At 50.7% G+C, this 19136-nt stretch overlaps 1 protein-coding gene across 3 annotated transcripts; it reads right to left on the reverse strand.

Moving 5' to 3' along the window:
* Positions 1 to 3948: 3948 nt before the first annotated feature.
* BMP4 (bone morphogenetic protein 4) lies at positions 3949 to 17620 on the reverse strand. 3 transcript variants are annotated; one of them, XM_030855013.3, is made up of 4 exons: positions 17559 to 17620; positions 7380 to 7504; positions 5941 to 6317; positions 3949 to 4962 (listed from the first exon to the last, which is right to left on the reverse strand). In XM_030855013.3, the coding sequence occupies exons 3-4, from the start codon at positions 6308 to 6310 to the stop codon at positions 4106 to 4108; spliced, it is 1227 nt and encodes a 408-aa protein (XP_030710873.1). In that variant the 5' UTR covers positions 6311 to 6317; positions 7380 to 7504; positions 17559 to 17620; the 3' UTR covers positions 3949 to 4105. The 3 variants fall into 3 exon arrangements, with proteins under 3 accessions (XP_030710873.1, XP_069901160.1, XP_069901159.1); XM_070045059.1 differs by lacking the exon at positions 17559 to 17620 and adding an exon at positions 10641 to 10762 and having other exon boundaries at positions 5941 to 6264; XM_070045058.1 differs by lacking the exon at positions 17559 to 17620 and having other exon boundaries at positions 7380 to 7616.
* Between the last annotated feature and the right edge of the window lie 1516 nt (positions 17621 to 19136).

The raw sequence follows: 19136 nt of genomic DNA on the forward strand, positions 1-19136 counted from the left end.
GAATTTTTTATCCTTCAAAATTTCCTGTGGCTTTTAAAAAATATTAGAGCAATCAAAAATTTTTCCTAAAAACAAGCCACTTTTCTTCATGAGTGACCACTTCAGTTTTGACCCGTTTATTTATTCTGCCACTAAGTGCCGAAAGCATAGGGAAATGGGACCCTTGCAATACCACCCAGGCCCCATTGCTAACCACTCAACCTACTTCCAGTTAAGTTTTCAAAATTGTGCTAGTCTGTCTCAGATGGTTCACCCAAGTAATTCTGCATCATTTCTAATTTGACAGTCCACCAATTATCCTAAATTCCTCTAGGTAATGCTAACAACCTTCTGATTCTCAGGTAATGTAAGGTCACCAGGGTTGTTTTTGCGTTATTCTTTTCATCTTAAAAAGAGAGTGTGTATATGTTATATAATTTGCTCTGAGTTGAAGCAAAAGTGTCATTAAGGACAAACAGTTTGGAGACATGGGCCTGAAGCTTTATTCTCCTAGATTCCCCTTGTAACAGTAACACCATGCTGGGCTCCGGCCTTTGAGTGGCGGGTGACAGTAGCAGCACTGTGACTCCACTGGTCCAGAGGCCCAGAGGAGGTCAGCTGAGGTGATGTCAGGTATTACGGGCTTGGCATCTCATTTCTGAAAGAAATCAGCCAACTCCACTCATGCACCCCCTAGGCCTCCTCTATTCCCCTCCCTCTCCCAACAGTTGGGGCAGGCATGGTGGCAGTTCAGCCGGAGCCCCACTGGGCTCTGTGTCCTAAGGAGGCTCAGAGGGCAGCTGGTGAGCCCTGTCTGCACGTCCGCCCTCAGCCCTGCTCCCGTCCCGCCCACACCCCGTTCAGTCCCTCCAAGATGCGAGCCCACGGTGAGCTCCCCAATTCCTGCTCTCCACCCCCAAGGAAAACCCCTCAAGATCTCGACCCCTCTTACACGCGTCCACCCAGGTGAGCTTTCTCCCCGGACTCCACAGCCCTGCGCGGCCGCTTGACTCCGTTTCACAGGAACCGTGCGGACCTGCCTTAGGACACGCGTGCGATACTCGGATCCGGCTTCCCCTGAGCACCGGGTCCCCCTGCGATCTGGCGGGGGAGCCCTCGGTGCAGCTCCGCGCAGCCTCCAGGTGAGCATTCTGGTCCCCGACAGGGAGGACGCCCCCTGGCGCCCCCGCGGCAGCTGGGCCGAGAGCTCCGGGAGCAGGCGGGGGCGGAGCCTGTCCGCGAACCTTGACGTCCGGCCAAGGCCGGGTGATCGTCGGGGGCTGCCAGCTCCGCTGCTGCCCTGAGCCCTCTCAGTGTGGCGCTGCCCGGCGGCAAGGGGGTGGTGGAATGAAGCACGGTCAAGACAGAAAACAAAGTCAGCAGGTCACCTGGCAGGTTCAGAGTGAATTATGCAACGAAAGTCGGGGAATGTGTGATGCGTTCCGGGGCCACAGACCGCCCCCCCGCCCCGTAGCTTTTTTTTCTTAAGCTCCTAGGAAGCCGGTTCCAGTTTAAGGGTTGGGCAGGGATTGACTGAGCAGCTCCTCTGATGTGGTTACGACTCTGTTGAATTCCTCAAGAGTGATTCTCCCTCCCCATCTTTCTTTAAGTAATGGGAACATTACTCTGGGCAAAAAAAAAAAAAAAAAAAACACACTGGGATGGGGGCAGACTTGATCCAAAAGCAACGACAAGAATCACCCTACAACTTGCATAAGGTACTCAGTCGAGCATTAGTCCAAAATCTAAAATACTGAAACCTAAATTAGATCATCACATACATTCAATTCCTTATCTTCCCGAACCTCAGGACTGTGCCTTCAAACAGAATTCAAAGAGTTAAATCTGGCCATAGCTCGTTGTTTTTCATGCTAACATTTGTGGCATTAGGACTATTTTGTTAACTAGGTATATGCAATTCACAGAATTTCACGGTAAATTCCCCAGACCAAATATTTGCCTGAACAAATAAACAACATTATCCATTCCTGAAAATAAGCCAGTGGTGGGGGGGGAGGTTCGGGGGAGGGTGGTTGCTAGAAAGTGACCTGAGCCAGGCAGCCACTGGGCTCAGGATTTGCCCTCGGATGATTTGTCCAAGTGCTAGAGATCTGCGGGTTCCTCTTCAATGACACGGACATTTCAGAAAGTTGCTGGAAATCGGGCAAAACAAAACGAGGCTGCCTGAGGGGAACCCTTAATGGGCTTCCCCTAAATGATTTATTCGACCTCCTTACCATTAATCAAAGGGGCAACGACCTGGGGGGCTAGGGGAGGGGGGAAGTAACCCTATTTGCAGGGAGTTTTGGAGGAACTGTGGAGTCTTGCTGCCTTTGCCTGGGGCTCTGATCTCCTCTCTCCACCTGTGCTCTCCAGGGAGCTGGGGCTTTGGCAACTGCTCCACTTCTATTTTTATTGGTTTCCACTAAGCTGCTCCTTTCAGAGGATTGTAGGACTTCAGCAATTAAAAACAAAAATGAGTCCTGCTTCACCCACCCCACCCCCAAGAGCACATGGAAGAGTGTGTGTACATGAATGCGGGGGCACACTCAGCACCACAATGGCCACCACCACTGCCACTCACCCCTACCTCCTCGTGAAAAGAATGCACTTCTAACGGCTCATCCCACAGACCACACGAAGACACTGCTTTTGCCCCAAACCCAGCCAAGCCCATGCAGAAGAAAAGCACACACAAGAAATGAGCCCACGCAAGCTAAACTTCAGGGTGTCATTTACTTGCTGGTGGCAAAAAAAAGCAAAGGTCTCTCCTCTGGTCCTCTGAGCCCCTATATCCGTGTCCTTCCAGAAACCCATTTCTCTGCCTCACTGGCAGCCCTGAACTGAGGGAGACTGCTCAAGCACATTAGCATTTTCTATTTTGTTTGGTCAAAAACTGAGCTTTGTCCTTGGAGAAACCCTGGCTCAGAACATCACATCCACCAGGTGTATCACTTTCTGCTCAGCTCCAGGGAAGGGGGGAGGAATGGCACAGAGATGCAAGGAGAGTTGGCATTTGACTCGAGAAACTCTATACAGTGGGATGCTTTCACAGTGCCCACTTGGAAATTCTGACCCTTCAGTATCTGACCTCATTCCCACCCCCCAAACCCAGCTCAATCTCTTGGAATTTTGAATTCAATGAAAGCCTTCACCTGGGGAATAGGAGACAAGGTGGGAAAAGTCCAGAAACACTGGAGAATTTCTACCATGTGGTATATCAAAATAGTGGTCACCAAACTTTTTGAAAGTAAGGCAGATTATTTATTTTATTGGATAAAACCCACTTCTCAAAAAAAAAAAAAACCTCAAAAAACTCCTGCTTAAAACACACATACACACGTTAATATGTGAGTGTGCAAATTAGTTTTGGTTTGAAAATACAACATTGGTGCCTGTAATAACCGGAGATGCCCTGGGTATCATAAAAGCAGAGGTGGGAAGCATTTCCCTAGAGTTGAGACTCTTAGCCATCACACTTTGCTGGGACACACCTCTAACAGGTGAGCGAAAACAGAGGATGTACAAAGAGCCCCAAACTGAGTCTTTAATCTGGCCTACTCCTTTCATCCCACTGTTTCTCCAAGGCATGTGTCATCCAGATGGGAGAGGATGCCGCGTCCTTGTCCTTGTTAACATTAAATAAAAATGGAAAACAATTCATCCTGGCAATTACCATCCTCCACCATCAGTTTACTTCCTGTCTTTCCAACTTAACCACCTCCAGTTACCACACTCTGACTTCCACAGTGCCCCCAGCCCCACCTTAACAGAAAAAAATCTCATCCAAAAGAGATGGGGCGAAGGGAGAGAAAGGATTTAAGAGAAAAAGAACATGGTTTACCTTTAAAATAATGACTCATTTTATTTTTTCTTTTAATACGTAGTTATAAATATATTTTGTCAAAATATATGATCAATATGGTCAAAACATTTGCACATAAAGTCATAAATAAGGTCAAGGTGAATGTTTAGATTTTTTTTTCCTTTCTTTTTTTTTTTTTTTTTAAGATAAAAGTCCAGCTATAAGGAAGCAGTCTGTGTAGTGTGTGGGTGAGTAGTGGATGGAACGTGTGTGTGTGTGTGTGTGTGTGTGTGTATGTGTGTCCCCAAGGAAGGCCTGATCTCAGCGGCACCCACAGCCCTCTACTACCATCTCCTGATAATTTTTCAGTACCACCTTGTCATACTCATCCAAGTACAGCATGGAGATGGCGCTCAGTTCGGTGGGAACACAACAGGCTTTGGGGATACTGGAATTGACAGAGTTGACCAGGGTCTGCACAATGGCATGGTTGGTTGAGTTGAGGTGGTCGGCCAGTGGAAAGGGGCAGTCTCCATGGCAGTAGAAGGCCTGGTAGCCTGGTGGGGCCACAATCCAGTCATTCCAGCCCACATCGCTGAAGTCCACATAGAGCGAGTGGCGCCGGCAGTTCTTATTCTTCTTCCGGGCCCTCTGTGGGTGATGCTTGGGGCTACGCTTGGCCCTCCGGCGTCGGGTCAAGGCATGTCCCCGGCCATCATGGCCAAAGGTGACCAGCAGAGGCCGGAGCTGGGCCCAATCCCCACTCCCTTGAGGTAACGATCGGCTAATCCTGACATGCTGGCCCTGGCGGGTCCGTGTCTGATGGAGGTGGGTCACCTCAATGGCCAGCCCATAATTGGGCTGCTTCTCCCGGGTCCAGCGAAGGACTGCAGGGCTCACATCAAAAGTTTCCCACCGTGTCACATTGTGGTGGACCAGTCTTGTGTCCAGTAGTCGTGTGATGAGGTGCCCGGGCACCACTTCTGCCGGGGGCTTCATAACCTCATAAATGTTTATACGATGAAAGCCCTGCTCCCAGTCAGGGCCCTGGTCCACCTGCTCCCGGAAGAGTCGAAGCTCTGCGGACGAGATCACCTCGTTCTCTGGGATGCTGCTGAGGTTAAAGAGGAAACGAAAAGCAGAGTTTTCGCTGGTCCCTGGGATGTTCTCCAGATGTTCTAGGCACAGTCAGGGAGGAAAAGAAAAAGGGGAAAAAAAAAAAAAGCACATGAGCTATTTCAGAGGCTGAAAAATCAAGAAATAGCTAAGAGTCGGGTGATGGGTGATGAACTCTGCTTATATAGTGGAAGCCTATTTGGGGGAAACAAGCATACCGTTTAATCTGAAGGAGCAGATAAATGGCGCAGCTAGCAAACCAGCGAAGCCTAGCTAGCATTCAGCAAGCACCAAAGACAGAATCTCCCAATCTCCTTTATACGTCTAATAATTTCCATGTGTTAACTCCTTACTCCACCACCATCAGACTTCCCTTTTAAAGCCCTCTTGGCTTTGTGTACACAGTTTGCTTTACAAGTGGTTGTAAAGAAAAAGAGGGGCCAACAGAGCAGAGGCAGGAGGGAACATGCACACAACCACCTTCTGCCTCTTCCACTTTCGAGTATGTTACCAAACATTTCCCCAGCGATCTTGGAAGCACAGAGCATGCCTTGTTGATCATGTTACAGAGAGGAAAATAAATTCCAACACAGTAATGATGCTGGTGGATTAATAACTCAGATTTACTTTGGAAAAGAAACATCCGCTAGGAAACATTCAGATCGGATTACAAGGCCCCTATTGAATAAACCTGACAAACACACAGCTGTAATATTAAATTCAGTAGGTGCTTTGAAAAACAGAAAAAAAAAAAAGTCAGAAACCCTGGCATAAAAGGCTTTGATATAGCAAAAACACACGGCCGGGGCTAGCCCACGTCTGAGTGGTGTCATTCCCCTTCTCCCCAACCCCTCCCTTCTGTCTCCAAAAAATAAATTCAGCCACAACTCTGAAAACTCCAGAAAGCAAGCAGCTCTGTCCCCCAGCCTCCTGGATCTGGGGCTCTGAGGTAACCGGAACCCCTCTCCCCTGGAGCTTCCACTGTCCCACCAGGCAGCCCTACCGGCCCTCCCCAGCCCAGACTCGGTGCAGGGACTGACCTTCGTGGTGGAAGCTCCTCACGGTGTTGGCGCGACTGGCGGGGCGCTCGGGATACTCCAGACCGATGCTGTGGATCTGCTCCCCCTCCTCCTCCCCAGACTGAAGCCGGTAAAGATCCCGCATGTAATCCGGGACGACCGTGCTCTTGCTAGGCTGCGGGCGGCGGCGCAGCCCGAACATCTGCAGAAGTGTGGCCTCGAAGTCCCGAAGGAGCTCATGACTCTGCCCTGAGCGGCGTCCTCCCGCGTGGCCCTGAATCTCGGCGACTTTTTTCTTCCCCGTCTCAGGTATCAAACTAGCATGGCTCGCGCCTCCTAGCAGGACTTGGCATAATAAAACGACCATCAGCATTCGGTTACCAGGAATCATGGTGTCTCTGGGGAGGGGGAGGAGGTGGAAGGTTAAAGAATAAATAAACACCGATAACTAGAGAGAAATAGAGATGTCTCTGCATACGCACATAGGGCTAGAGCTAGAGGGTCAAGATGTAAAACAGGTCAGAAAGATCAAGTTTGTGTCTTCGCCCTCACACACACCCCTTACCACCAGCTGCAGCCATGCACGGCCTGAAAGTAGGAATTGCCCTGTAATTACTTGGTCTAACTTGTTTACAGTCAAATAACCCCAAATCAGATAGCCTCCATCCTGTTAATCTTTTTTTGTCCCAACTGCTATCTGAGCCATGATCTCAGCTTGGCTTCTTCAAGGATAAACAGTTAACATTGAGAAGGTAAAGAAGGGTGGGGGAGGGAGAATTAAAATGCCATCGCTCTCCTCTCCACTTCAGACCTTCAGCCTCTCTCCCCCTCTCCCTCCACCCCCCTTCTTCCTCCGCCCTCCGAGCCAGAGCCCGACTTCCACCACTTCCAGCTGGTTCGGAGCAGGAGGGAGGGAAAGCAGAGAAGCAGGAGCAGGGTGAAGACACGGGGGAGGCAGGGTCTGGGGGCGGACCGAATGGCTGGAGGGTTTATTTTACTGTGGCTGATGAGTTTGAAATGCCCAGCAAGAAGCATCTGATCGCGCCCTCTCGCTCACTCCCGGGGAAGGGTGTGTGGGAGGGGATGAGTCCGAGAGCGACCTCTGTGAGTTTTGACAAGCAGCTAGGAACTCGCCACAGGGGCACTGGGTGCTCTCCAGTTATGTGGGGAGGGGGGCCCTTAGCCCCCCCCCCCCGGCTGAGGACCTTCCATCTGTTTAGCCCCCTCTCGCTTCCCTTTCTTGCAACGCACGGATCAGAGAGAGCGAGTGGGAGCAAGGAGCACTTTAAATAGAACCGGTGGGCTCGGAGCGCAGTGGCTGCCCGGCCTAGAAGAAAGCGACAGCGCTGCCAGAAAGCAGAGTGTGGAAGGAAGGTCCGACGGGAGGGACACAAGGCGAGCACGGGTGGGGAGGGCAGAGTGAATTCCCGGGAGGAGGGAAGGAAGAGGTGTCTACTCACTGACAGAAAACAAGGCATATAATAACAGTCCATGATTCTTGACAGCCAATCTTGAACAAACTTGCTGGAAATGCTCAGAGGAGCTGCGGCAGTGCGTTGCTCTGGATGGCACTACGGAATGGCTCCTAAAATGAATATTTGAATATAATGAGACTCTGGCGCAGACAGACTCTGTTTTTCTTCCAGCCCCTAGGCGTCACGTGAACGCAGAGGCCCCGCCCCACGCACGGAGGAGCCCGCCCTCCCCGAGGCGGGCTGTGAAAGGGCCCGCGCGCCCGCCCCCGTCTCCCCACCCCCCAATCCCCGCCCGCCCGCGGCCCCGCCCCCTCCTGGAGAGGCCAGCCTCCGCGCCAGCAGCCCCAAACCTCAAGCGGTCCGGGAGGAGCTCCGGGTGGCGTTCTGCGGAGCCCTCGGCCGGTCCCCGGGTGCACCGCGCGGAGGACGTGGTCCTCGCCTCTACCTGTAGCCTTCGGTGCGTCGGGCTGGGCCCTCGCGCCAGCGGCCTGAAGCCGAGGATCTGGGGGGCACCGTAAGGGCTGCGCCTTTCAGCCCGAACCCAGCTCAAGTGGGGCCGGGATTGGGGGCAGCGGAGTCTCAGCCGCTGAAAGCCACCACCGAGAGTCATTTAAAAAGGAAAGTGCTGAGGGACACACAGACACACGCGCCGCGCGCACCCCACTTCCTCCCCAGGGTCTCCGAGAGGCCAAATATTGCTCCCAGTGACAGCTAGTCACCCCCTGGCGAACGCTTGCGAATGTTCAGAAGAAGTGGGCAGCCACTTTAGCTCCCAGCCAAAAGCGGCGGACCCTGTCACGCGGGGCCGGGGCGGGAGACGTTTAGGCGGTAATCGGTGTGGGAAAGTGGTGAGGGAGCCGCCGCTAGGCTCTTTCCTCCGGTTCCTTTACGGAGAGAAACTCCGCACCTCGGCGATCCCTGCCAAGCAAAGCAAATCTCCGAAGAAAGTGGTCGGTGGGCCATTAAAGGCAGAGGGGCGGACGCCGAAGCGCACAGCTCAGGGCAGACGCGAAAAGAAGCGTCTCCGCAGAAAGGGCGCATCGCATTTTTCAGGTCTCAATGTAGCGGAGGTTTTACAACTCCCGACCCGGCGCAGAAAGGAAATCCCACCGCATTCCCAGGAGTCGAGAAAACCGTGAACAGCTTTCGGCCTGCGCTCGACCTCTGCGTCTGCGTCTCTCTCTTTCTCTCTCTTCCCAGCTTGTCTTTTTTAAACTACTACTCCTCCCCCGCCACTTCCTCCCCCACCCCCTTCCTCCTTTGCACCAGCTGCAGAGTCGCAGCAAATATTTCTTCAAGAATTTTACCAGCCCACAGCTCAAGGAATTACTGGGATGTCCTAACCGAAGATGCTGCACGCGTGGGTCGCTCAGCACGGGGGCCTTTTCAAAAACCTGACCCACGCAACTCTGAGTCAGCCTGGCCTGCCCCGGGGTCCCGAGTCCCACGACTCCCGCTGCAAAGCGCACGGCACCCGGCCGCCCTTTCCTGAGGCTGTTCCCAGTTCCTGCCTTGGGTCGCTTCAGAGCTCGAGGGCTCAGGCTGCCGACCTCACTCTCCCCCACAAACTTGGCTTTCTTCTTGGGGGCACTCTCGGGAAGGCTTGGAGGAAGAGTTGTAAAGGACTCCTCTTTTAAAGCGCTTAACCCTCCCTGCGGCCGCGGCTGCCCGGCGCCGCCCGACAGCGCGCTAGCCGGGGTGTGGAGGCCGCGGGCGCCCCTGCGCGACGGTCCACGCCCGGCGAGAGCCGCGCCGCTTTTTGAGCGGCTTTAGGTTTTCCCGCTCCCGCGCCACCGCTGGGGCTGACTGCGAAAGGGTTGGGAAGAGCAAAGAGTTTTATTGAGACGCCCAGAACCTTCAAGATGCCCCGTGGGAGGAGCTCCAGAAGTGGGAAAAGCACACGGAGAAGGGTCGGTCCCCGCGGGCGAAGGGACAGCGGAAGGCGCGAGCGCCCGCAGTCCGCCGACAATCCTCTGGCCCTAGGAATCTCCCAGGGTGCGGCGGGAGCGCGCGCTGCGCTAAAACCCAGAGGCCGGGGGAAGAGCGGGTTGTGTTTCAACTTCGGATTCATAAGGATTCATCTCTAATCACATTTTTCTCCCCCAGTTTTCTTAATTAAAAAGATAAAAGCCGAAAAGCACTTTCGTCTCCAGAACTCTTTCTTGAGGGGCGGGGATGCAACTCGTCCTTTACTTCCTTGCCCGAGTTTTCGCCCAACGCCAAAGTTTCTTCAGAGGTGGCCTCAGTTTACCAAGTCAATGTCCGGGGGTTTTAACGTCTCACAAAGCCTTCAGCCCACAAAACGCGATCCTCACAAACCGCTATCCTCACAAACCATTCACCAAATGGTGCCCGGGAAGCCTCTAAGGTCGCGGGCGCAGCTCCCGCGGGGAGGGAGGGGTCCACAGGGACCCGCGAATCCCGGGACAGTTTCCCGTCGGCTCTGAGCCGGGAGGGCCAGTAAGAGCCACGCGTCCGCCGTGCATCTCGCCAGCAACTCTCCAAAGGACACGACACCGCAGGAACCTGCGTTTCCGGGGCGGCTAGCATCCCGGCCGTCGTCCCTACAGACCCTACACCGTGAAATGATAGAGGAGCAGCTCCTTGGATGCTGCAAGTCCACGAGAATAGCTCGTGCGGGAGGCGCGTTGGGCAGCAGCGGTTCGCCAGCTTTCAGGGGCATTCGCCGGCTGGGGGCCGGGTCGGGTGACACTCCCCTAGACGCAGCCCTCCCGCGGCGCGCACGCTCCAGAAGCAGGAGAACCGCGCTCACCACCGCGGAACTAGCCCTGGTTAGGTGTTCTCTCTCCACCTCGACGCCCCTCAGTTCCCTCACTTTCTCCGGACCTCAGAGCCACCTCTCCCCTTTCTCTCCTGGCCCTTCCCGCTGGGAAGTCGCAAATGCTAGTCCACGAGCGACGTGTTCGGCTCAAGACCCCACGGTCTTTCCCAACGACCTCCAACTAAAGGATTCTCGTCTCCGCTCTTCTCCTGCCCCGAACCTACCAAACGTGGAAATCGCCTGGGGCCAACGGACGGAGAAAGTGGTCCGGGTAGAGGCAGTGGCATATATGGAAGTGACTTTCAGCGCAAGCATCCCTACCTCTAGCACCACCACCGGCGTGGGGGGGGGGGGGAAGGGAGCACCTTTTGCCTCGACACAGCCAGAGCCCCCTACTTCTCCCCCCAAGGATGCACCTCAGCCCTTCCCCCCCCCCCCGCCCCTCGCCAGGTAGCCTTGCTCACCATAGATCCCTGCAGTAGCAGGCTCGCAAGCAGCAGCTCCTGGGGACCTCTGAACAGCTGCAGTGAACCTGGGCGAGGGCTGAGGACTGGGACGCAGCAGGCTCGAGACGGCGTGGACGGGAATCCCATCAGGGAGAGAGGCGAGATACTCAGCCCTGATCTGCAGCGGCGTCGCAGGCTCCTGTCCCTCGGCTCTGATGCCAAACTCACCTAGTTTCCGGGCCGAGCTGCGCTCCCCTTTCCTCCCTCCCTCCCTCCTCCTCTGCCCTCCCGCATCTTCTTCCTCCTCTTTCCCTCTCTCTCTCTCTTTCTTTCTTTCCTTCCTCCTCCTCTTCCCCGGCAGCCCCTCCCTTCTTCCCTCCTCCCTCGCTCGCCTCCCTTTCTGGGATGGGAGCCCCGCCCACATCCTCCCATCCCGCCGCCGGGCCTCGCCTCGCCGGCCCTGGTCCCGGAAACCCGGGCAGCGCCCGAGTCAGCAGCTGCTGCCCAGGCTGGGACGCCGCTGCCTCCAGCTCCGGGAAGCGTTCGGGGCTCACCTGGTGACCACGTGCAGAGGTACTAGAATGCATGCATCGACTAGTCCCAGTACCTTCCAAAAATACCCAGGGTAGTCTGGGCTTCTCTGAGTTTAGAGTAGCTACTGCCCAAACCGATGATTAAAACACTGAGTAATCACCATTCATCCGAGTAATTAGAGATAATGAAACACCTCAAAAATCAGGTTATGGAGAAGGGAGCTGTTGGATGGGTTTAAAGGGAGGCCTTCCATAAACTGTTAAAGGATTTCCAAACGTTGAGAAACAGGCTGTGCTCAGAGCTGTGTGCTTAAAAGAGGTACCAGGTACCTCTTTGGCTATTGAGAGATGACTTTCCTTCCAAAGCATTTTTTAAAATGCTTCTTGTGGAAAGCCTTGGTGACCCTCAGAAAGTCAGCCCTAATAAACAGTCTACTTCCCCCTGCCCCTCCAGACCTCACCCTTTTGAGGACAGAGGAGGCTTGGAGACAGGCTGGGGCAACGTTTTTATAATTGGAAAAGTCTGTTTGTAACTCATAACTTCCAAGAACCAACAAGGCAGTTATTTTTGTTATTATTGTTGTTGATTTTTGATGTTGTTGATTTGTGGTGCACCTAGGAATCCTTAACATCAGCAAACTGACATTCTAAGAAGGTAACAACCACAGAAGCAACAACCTTTTTGGCCACAAGGACACAAGACAATATACCCTTTGGTCTGTTTTTAAAGGAAGAAAGAAGATGAGGAGTTGGGCCTTTCCTACAAGAAAGTGCTAGTAATCGTATTAGCAGGGAGGGGGAATGTGTGGCTTTATAAACCTTCCCAAACAGACGGAGCAACGAGGAAGATATCAGCATCATCTCTCTGTTTTACAAACACTGAAGGGGAAGGACAGCCACGTTAAAGGGACTTGCCCAGAGCCCTGAAGTAAGTCACAGCCTCTGCTCTCGAGTCCTGAGCTACTTCAGCTGCAGGGCAGGGCTGAGGGTCACTGCCCTGAGCTCCAGGTAGCTGGGGGAATACCAAAGGATGGAGCATTTTCTGTGCTGGATTTCTTTCCCTGGGATAGATATTACACTTCACTGTCTCAAGCAGGGCATTTAAGTCTTTACTTAAAAAGGTACTGGTCCAAGGTAGCTCTTCTGTAAAAACTACCTTCACACACCTCCAATATTTATAAAACAGGAATTACTTCCTGTGTGGAACACAGGTTACGAAGGGTGGGAAGTGCTTGAGATCAGAGAAACAACTGTGAGAGCAGAGCCAAGGTCTCCTGCCATCTTTTCCAAGTTAGGCCTGTGAAGTCTTTTAGCCTAATAATACATCAAACAAGGGAGACAAGCTGAATGGCTTTGGGCAAGTCCTTTAATTCTCTAGGGTCTCAGTTTTCTCATCTGCATAATGAAAGAATTAGGCCAGATAATTTCCATGACCCTTTTCAATTTGAAAATGATTTAAATGTTTAATTGAAAGTTTATTATATTAAACATCAACCTTCTTTCATTTAAATCACTTCTGAGCCCACCTCCTCTAAGAACCTCTGATTAAGCAGGACAGGGCAGTACCACCACCCTGAAAGGATGACTGACAATATACCTCCAGCTTCCAACATAATCAAAATTACATTAACTATTAATAATAACACAAAATTAAAACTCCATTCAATCATTACCTAATGTCCATCCTAGGGCCCTAAGCAGTGTGCTCCTTCTGTAAGGAATAAGGACAGATTAAATGTTTACCAAGCCCCCTAAATCAATCACTACTGTTTTAATCATTAACAAAATGTGTTCCTTAATATTTAAACTCGAAAGCAACAGTGATATGCTGTGCTTAAAAGCAGGGCTTTATTTCATTTTGTAGCACCAGATAATAGGTTTTTTTTCTTTTTTAAAACCCAAATGTTTTTGGATGATAGCTATTATCTCATTTTGCTGAAGCCCAGATACTAAAGTGGCCATTGGGCCACCCATGTGTCTATGAAACTCATAGTCTAGGAGTTTCTAATTAAGCCACCTGACATACCTGGTTGAGACCCTGATATGAATCTTTAGATGTGTGTTGAGAGAACTCAGCTTCAGCTCTCCTGGGACAGCTTTATTTCTAGCCCACATTTTAGATGGGTGCAAACCATCATTATCAAATCCCTTTACTCCTCTTTTTGTTTTTTGTTTGTTTGTTTGTTTTCGTTGTTGTTGTTTTCCTTTCTCTCATACCAAAGAACAAATCACTTGTTGGTTAAAGAGCTAAATCGATCCCAGCCTAGAGATGAGAGGTGGTGAGGGCAATCAATCCAGTCTTTTCACCATCTCAAGTTTACTTAGGAATCTTGATGTTTTTGTAGAACGTAATATGGATGGATCAAATGAAACTGTACCCTTAAAACATATAGATTAGGAGGAGAAATCCATCATCATTCAAGGGCAACTACGGCTGCTCTGCTGCTACTGCTGCATAAAGGGCGTTCATTTGTTGGGCATTCCCTGGAGAGCATCAGGAAAGAGTAGGTGGACAGTGAGCCCTTAGAACAGCCTTTCTCAGTGTATGTTCTGGGGACCAAAAGCTTCAGAACAAGCCTGCAGGTGCTGATAAGAATGCAGACTACCTGGCCTGGCTGCCTGAGATGCGGATCCAGAAATCTACGTATGTCACAAGGTTCCCTGATGATTCTGAGTACACTAAAGTTTGAGAACTACTGTTTTAAAAGTCATTTCCCTTATATTTTCAGTGCTGATACCACTGAAAGGCTGACACCTAGACATTATTAAACAGGCAAGGAATATGCTTGGCTTGTGCTCTATAAACTGTTAAATGCGGTAATTATAGCATTACTACCTCCAAACACACCTGATAGGTTTTTGCAAGTGAAAAGATTTTTAATCCTATAGGTGTAGTAGTCCTTGCTTCAGGTCCTTGATTAAAAACCACATCAGGTCTTCAAACCTTCTTTGCCGATTGTCTGTTGAAGCTATGGAGGGGTACTTGGAAGAAATTCCCAGCATCATTGCTGACTTTTGAGAAGCAGTAAGACAGATAAATTGGAATTGGAATTATAAGGGATCTCTGAAGGCATTTGCTTTTCTCTTATTAATATTTACCATTTATCTCATATTTGCTGTCTAGCCCTCATGACAGCCCTCATAAAATTTCAGCTTTACAGATGAGAATCTGAAATTTAGAGAGGTTGTGTAAGTTGCTCAAGGTCACGGAGCCAGTAGGTGGTGGCCCCAAAATTCAGACCAGCTCAGTTTGTCTTCAGCTCCACATGCTGAGAGCTGGGCCTGCAGAGGGCTGGAAACCCATGGCCATAGTTTCTGACTAAACACGGCTTGCCCTGGAGGCTTTCCCAAGGCCAAGACACCAGCTGCAGCTCCATCCTTCTGTTACAGAGAATTTCAGGGTATCTTCCTGGTCCTTGGAAGACAGAACAAAATCAAGACCCATTAGCTTATCTCCTCCTGCTCTTATTACAGAGCCCACCTTAGGGCAAGACTTATGTGACCTTCCCTGGGAAAAGGCTGTGATCTTGAGTAAGAGGCTGCTTCCCTCTGCTGGGTCTGTTTCCTCATTGTAAAATATGAGAATGGACCAGATTCCTCATAGGTCTTTCTCAGGCCCCAAGATCAAGAAACGATATACTGTCTATTCGTTAAAATCGTGGTCAAGTGGCTTAACCTCCAGAGTCTTGGTTTCCTCATTTACGATCTGAGAATAACAATTTCTAGTTCATAATGTTCTTATAAGCATTAAATGAGTTAATGTAATAAAATGGCAGGTACATAAGTGCTCAATAAATATTAGCTGTTATTATTGTGCAGAGGTGGTATTGAGTTTTATTTACAGTTAGTGATAAACTTTTTAAAGGAAAGGGCTATATCTCACATTGATTTTGTAACCATTGGTCCTGCACATATCTCAGGCATTGACTGAATAAAGGCTGTTTACGTGAATCTGCATTCATTGAGTTAACATTCATTATGATCTATCGGTACAGATCTGACCCAGGAACACACCTCTGCGAAGATAACTAATACCTGTCAAAGTAGACATTCATAACCACTGGGCGCAAGGAAATAATAGACTAGATGACAGAGCCAAAGCATTTTCCATCTCTGGTTTTGCTGGTCCCTAACACCTCTCACTTTTAACAATTTTTCTCTGTACCTCTTGCTAAAATGTAAACCCGTTTCCTTTTCTCTGGTCTGCAGAAGAAAGATAAACCTGATTGCAAAGTTTTCCTTCTCCAAACATTTGAGACTGTTGTCAACCCTTGATGTACCTCACTCAAAGATAAATAATATTGCCTTCTAATATTTTCTCATGAATAAAACAAAATGTACTACTACTTCAGTTCCTTATGCCTTACATTGTTCTCTTGCTACTTGCTGGGATATATATTTTTTTAATCCTTCAAAACAGACCAAAAATGGACAGAGAACTCTAACGAAGACTCCAGAGAGAACAGATGAAAAGACTGCTTTTATGTCTTAACACGTTTAACATGTGGATGGCAGACAGGGCATGGATATTGAAATTCCTCCCTTTGCAAAGAAGGGTTATGACAAAGAGGATGGGATTGGTACACAATGGAGGATATTTGGCTTCTCCCTGTTTTAGGCTTCCTTTGCTAAAAAATGGTCCGCTGCACTCACCTGATTCTATGGCACGGATGCTGTTTGGAAACAAATTATTATGGAAGGTAGCAGGAAGGTTACAACCTTGGAATGTCTTCATTCTCAGCGCACACATCCTTCTCTTTCTCTCGCTGTTGTGCATGAACAGTGTGACTTGGATAAAATGCAGTGTCACTGTGGGGTGAGTTTTGGAGGCAGTAGCAGAGTCCTATTTGGACATCAGGCTGTACCAAATGAGTTGTTCCCCAACCAGATGTCACCTGGGCGATACCATCTAACCGGCTCCCCTCACTTCATGCTAACAGCTTTCTATCTAGTCTTTTGCAAGGAAAGGTTTGTCCAAAGAGGTATGTGATCCAAGAAATTGTTATCATATAAATAAAACTTGGATGTTTTTACAAATAGCTTAAATATATCAAGGTCCTTGGGGGGGTTCCTCTTCAAGAATAAAAGTATATTATTTGGAATCCCCTCAGGGATTACACATAGATGTAACAAACACTTTAAAATGCTTGTCAACGTTCACTTTGTGAAAACTCATCAGGTTGTATACATGAGATTTGTGCAGTTTTCTATTCGTGTTGTATTTCAATAAGAGTTTACGAAAAATATTCTTTGGAAATGACTTTTTTACAGTTGTTTTCTTTGACTACCATTTGAAGCCTACCAGCAAGAGACAATGTTTCTAGGCACCTCAGATAACCAAGGGGTTGCACAGGGCAAAGCTAGAAGCACGATCTGTAGTCCCAGTGGCCACAGCAGTGATGAAACCCACCTATGGCTTCAGGGAATCCAGTCTGGGGCCTCCCAGAGAAAAGCAGCGGCACCAACCAAGGCCTGGTCTCTGGGGACCAGTGCAACCCAAGGTAGAGGGCAAGGCGCTGCTGCCCCGACATTTTTCTCAAGCGGAGGAGGGCAGGAACAACTGGGCCAGAAGAGAAGCTCCTGGAGGCATCTGCACCTTGTACAGCTCTTCCCCTCCTTGGCTGACAGGCTCAGACTGGGCATTGCAAAGCATCAGTCTCGGGGGTGGGGATGGGGATGGGGGAGACAGGGACCCCAGATGCTTATTTCATAGGATAAAAGTGCCCTAAGTCCAAAGGAGAGGTAACATCTTCAGAGAAAGAAATAGGGTCCGCCCCCCAGCTTCTGGGAGCCCCCGGCTTGGGGGATCGGGCTGGGGACGGGAAAGTAATAGAGAAAATGGGGCTCCGAAGGAGCGCCTCTCTTGACCCCTCGCCAAAGCCGAGTCCCAGCTCAGACACAGAGATACTTCTGAAGTGCCTGTGAGCGGGGTTGGGCCCTTTTCGGGCCCTTGCGTCCCCAGGGCCGGGCTCAGAGATGACACAAACTCAAATTCAAGGAGTCAGAGAAATCGGAGAAGGCTGTTGAGAGGGTGAACTGCGGGAAGGGACCGAGCCGCCTGTGCGGAGCAACGGGGAGCCCGGCTCTCACCTCCTGCTGCCGGAGCATGGGGTGCGGACGACGGCAGTGCCGAGTCAGCCCCGGCGCCTCTCCGCTCCTCTCCGGCCGGCTGCGGGCACCTAGCTCCGGCTCCTCTTACCTCGCACAGTCACAGCAGGCGCCGGCGTGGGCCGCCACCCTGAGGACCTCGACGCGCGTCCCAGGCTCGGGAGGTTGCGGGGTGCGCCGGCAGGGACGCCCCAGCAGGCGTCCTGGGGTGTCGGCCCAGCGAGGGTGGAGGCCACCCAGCTCCCCGCACCGCCCGGCCCGCGTTATTTTTAGCTCGGCGGCTACACCTTCCTACCTGCAAGAGCTCGCCCCGCTCTCAGACTCGTTTTGCAGGATTTGTGCCCCAGGTGGCTAATCTGACCCACACTTGAATAAACAGCGAAAGCGCGGGCCACGGGGTGAGCCGCCCGCAAGGAACCTCCATCCAGCGCGCGAGAGGCTCCCGAGACGACGTCGACGTCCCGAGACGTCGTCCCCCTTGTCTTGGAGAGTCTGGGCCATTCCTGCAGAAGGAGAGAGGGAGGAAAGAAGGGAAGGGGGGAAGGAGGAGGGAAGGGAAGGAGGAAGGTAGGTAGGAAGGTAGGTCCTAAGCGCGGTTCCTGAGACAATTTTGCTCCTTCTGCCTGCAGTTCCCCGTGCGCCGGCCCCGCCCTTAGATTTGTTGGGGCACAGGGTACCTGAGTCCGGATTATACTCGCAAAAAATTAAATCTGGATAGTAAATGTTAAGCTAGCCGCCCTCTCCACTACCGGTTCCATCCTATAACAGGTTGTTCAAGCAGCAGAGTCTGGGTTTTCCCATCAGGTAAGGAAAAGAGTTTGTTTCCCCAGGTGCCTGGGCTCAAGGGATCTGCTGTTTCTACTTGCCAAGCCCAGCAGCGGTACCTGCAAATTTATGCAACACTGGGGAGGCGAGGTTTATAAGGTTAGGAAGAGGAGAAGCAAGGACCTGGCATGGAGAAGGCCAGCAGCAGGTGTGAGGTTGCCGGAAGGGGTTTCAGATCATCTTTGGTGGAGCAGTGGGTCATTGCCAAACAACCTAGGGGGCCCCAGCCTTCCCTGAAGGAGTTAAAAATGAAACATAGCAAGGTAACTCTGTTATCCAGTACAAAGGGATGGCAGGCTGGCTTTTGAAGCCTTTGCCTCATAAGTCCGATTTTCATTCTGAATCTTTTTGTTCCTCCTTTGCACATTAGGGTGTCAGTACAAGTAATGGGTAAGTATGTCTTCAGTTTGCACCAAAATGTTTGTGCCACTCCTGACTAGTTCTTTAGCTAGAACCTGAAGAGTTTGGGTAGTCTGCTTTTATTTCCCCAGCTTTAGATAGAATCCAGGTGAAAAAAAAAAAAGGACGGGGGATAGAAACTGGAGGACTGAAAAACTAAGGGTCTTAAGGGGAATATAAAAGCGAGTGCTGGCTTTCTTTGTTGTATTTAAATTAAATGCTAATCTCTGTAGAGATTCTTAAACCGGCTATGTGGCCTCATTAAGGATCTCTAGATGGATTTTAGAGGATCTGTGAAAACCACAAAATTGATGCATACAATTTTGGGGGTAAGTGTAAAAGTGCGTGTAAGGGAGGATAACTTTATCCAATTTTCAAAGGGATTTGGGACCCAGGAAAGGTTAAAAACCCTCTAGACTATGGTGCCTGCAGTAAATCTTTCTTCTTGGGATAATGTCTCCAAGTTGCACACACACAAACCTTGACTCAGTGGTACATAGCTTTCACACCCAAGAGCAAAATGTTCTTAACTCTAACTTAGCAGAAATGTCTCTCCATTTAGAGCCAACACACACAGAGGAAAGGAGCCTGGCAGGAGAGCAGAAGTGCGACCCGGAACCCAGGTCCCTGCTCTGCCCCATGTTAGCTG

The sequence above is a fragment of the Globicephala melas genome, chromosome 2, assembly GCF_963455315.2.
Source record: "Globicephala melas chromosome 2, mGloMel1.2, whole genome shotgun sequence".
NCBI lineage: Eukaryota > Metazoa > Chordata > Mammalia > Artiodactyla > Delphinidae > Globicephala > Globicephala melas.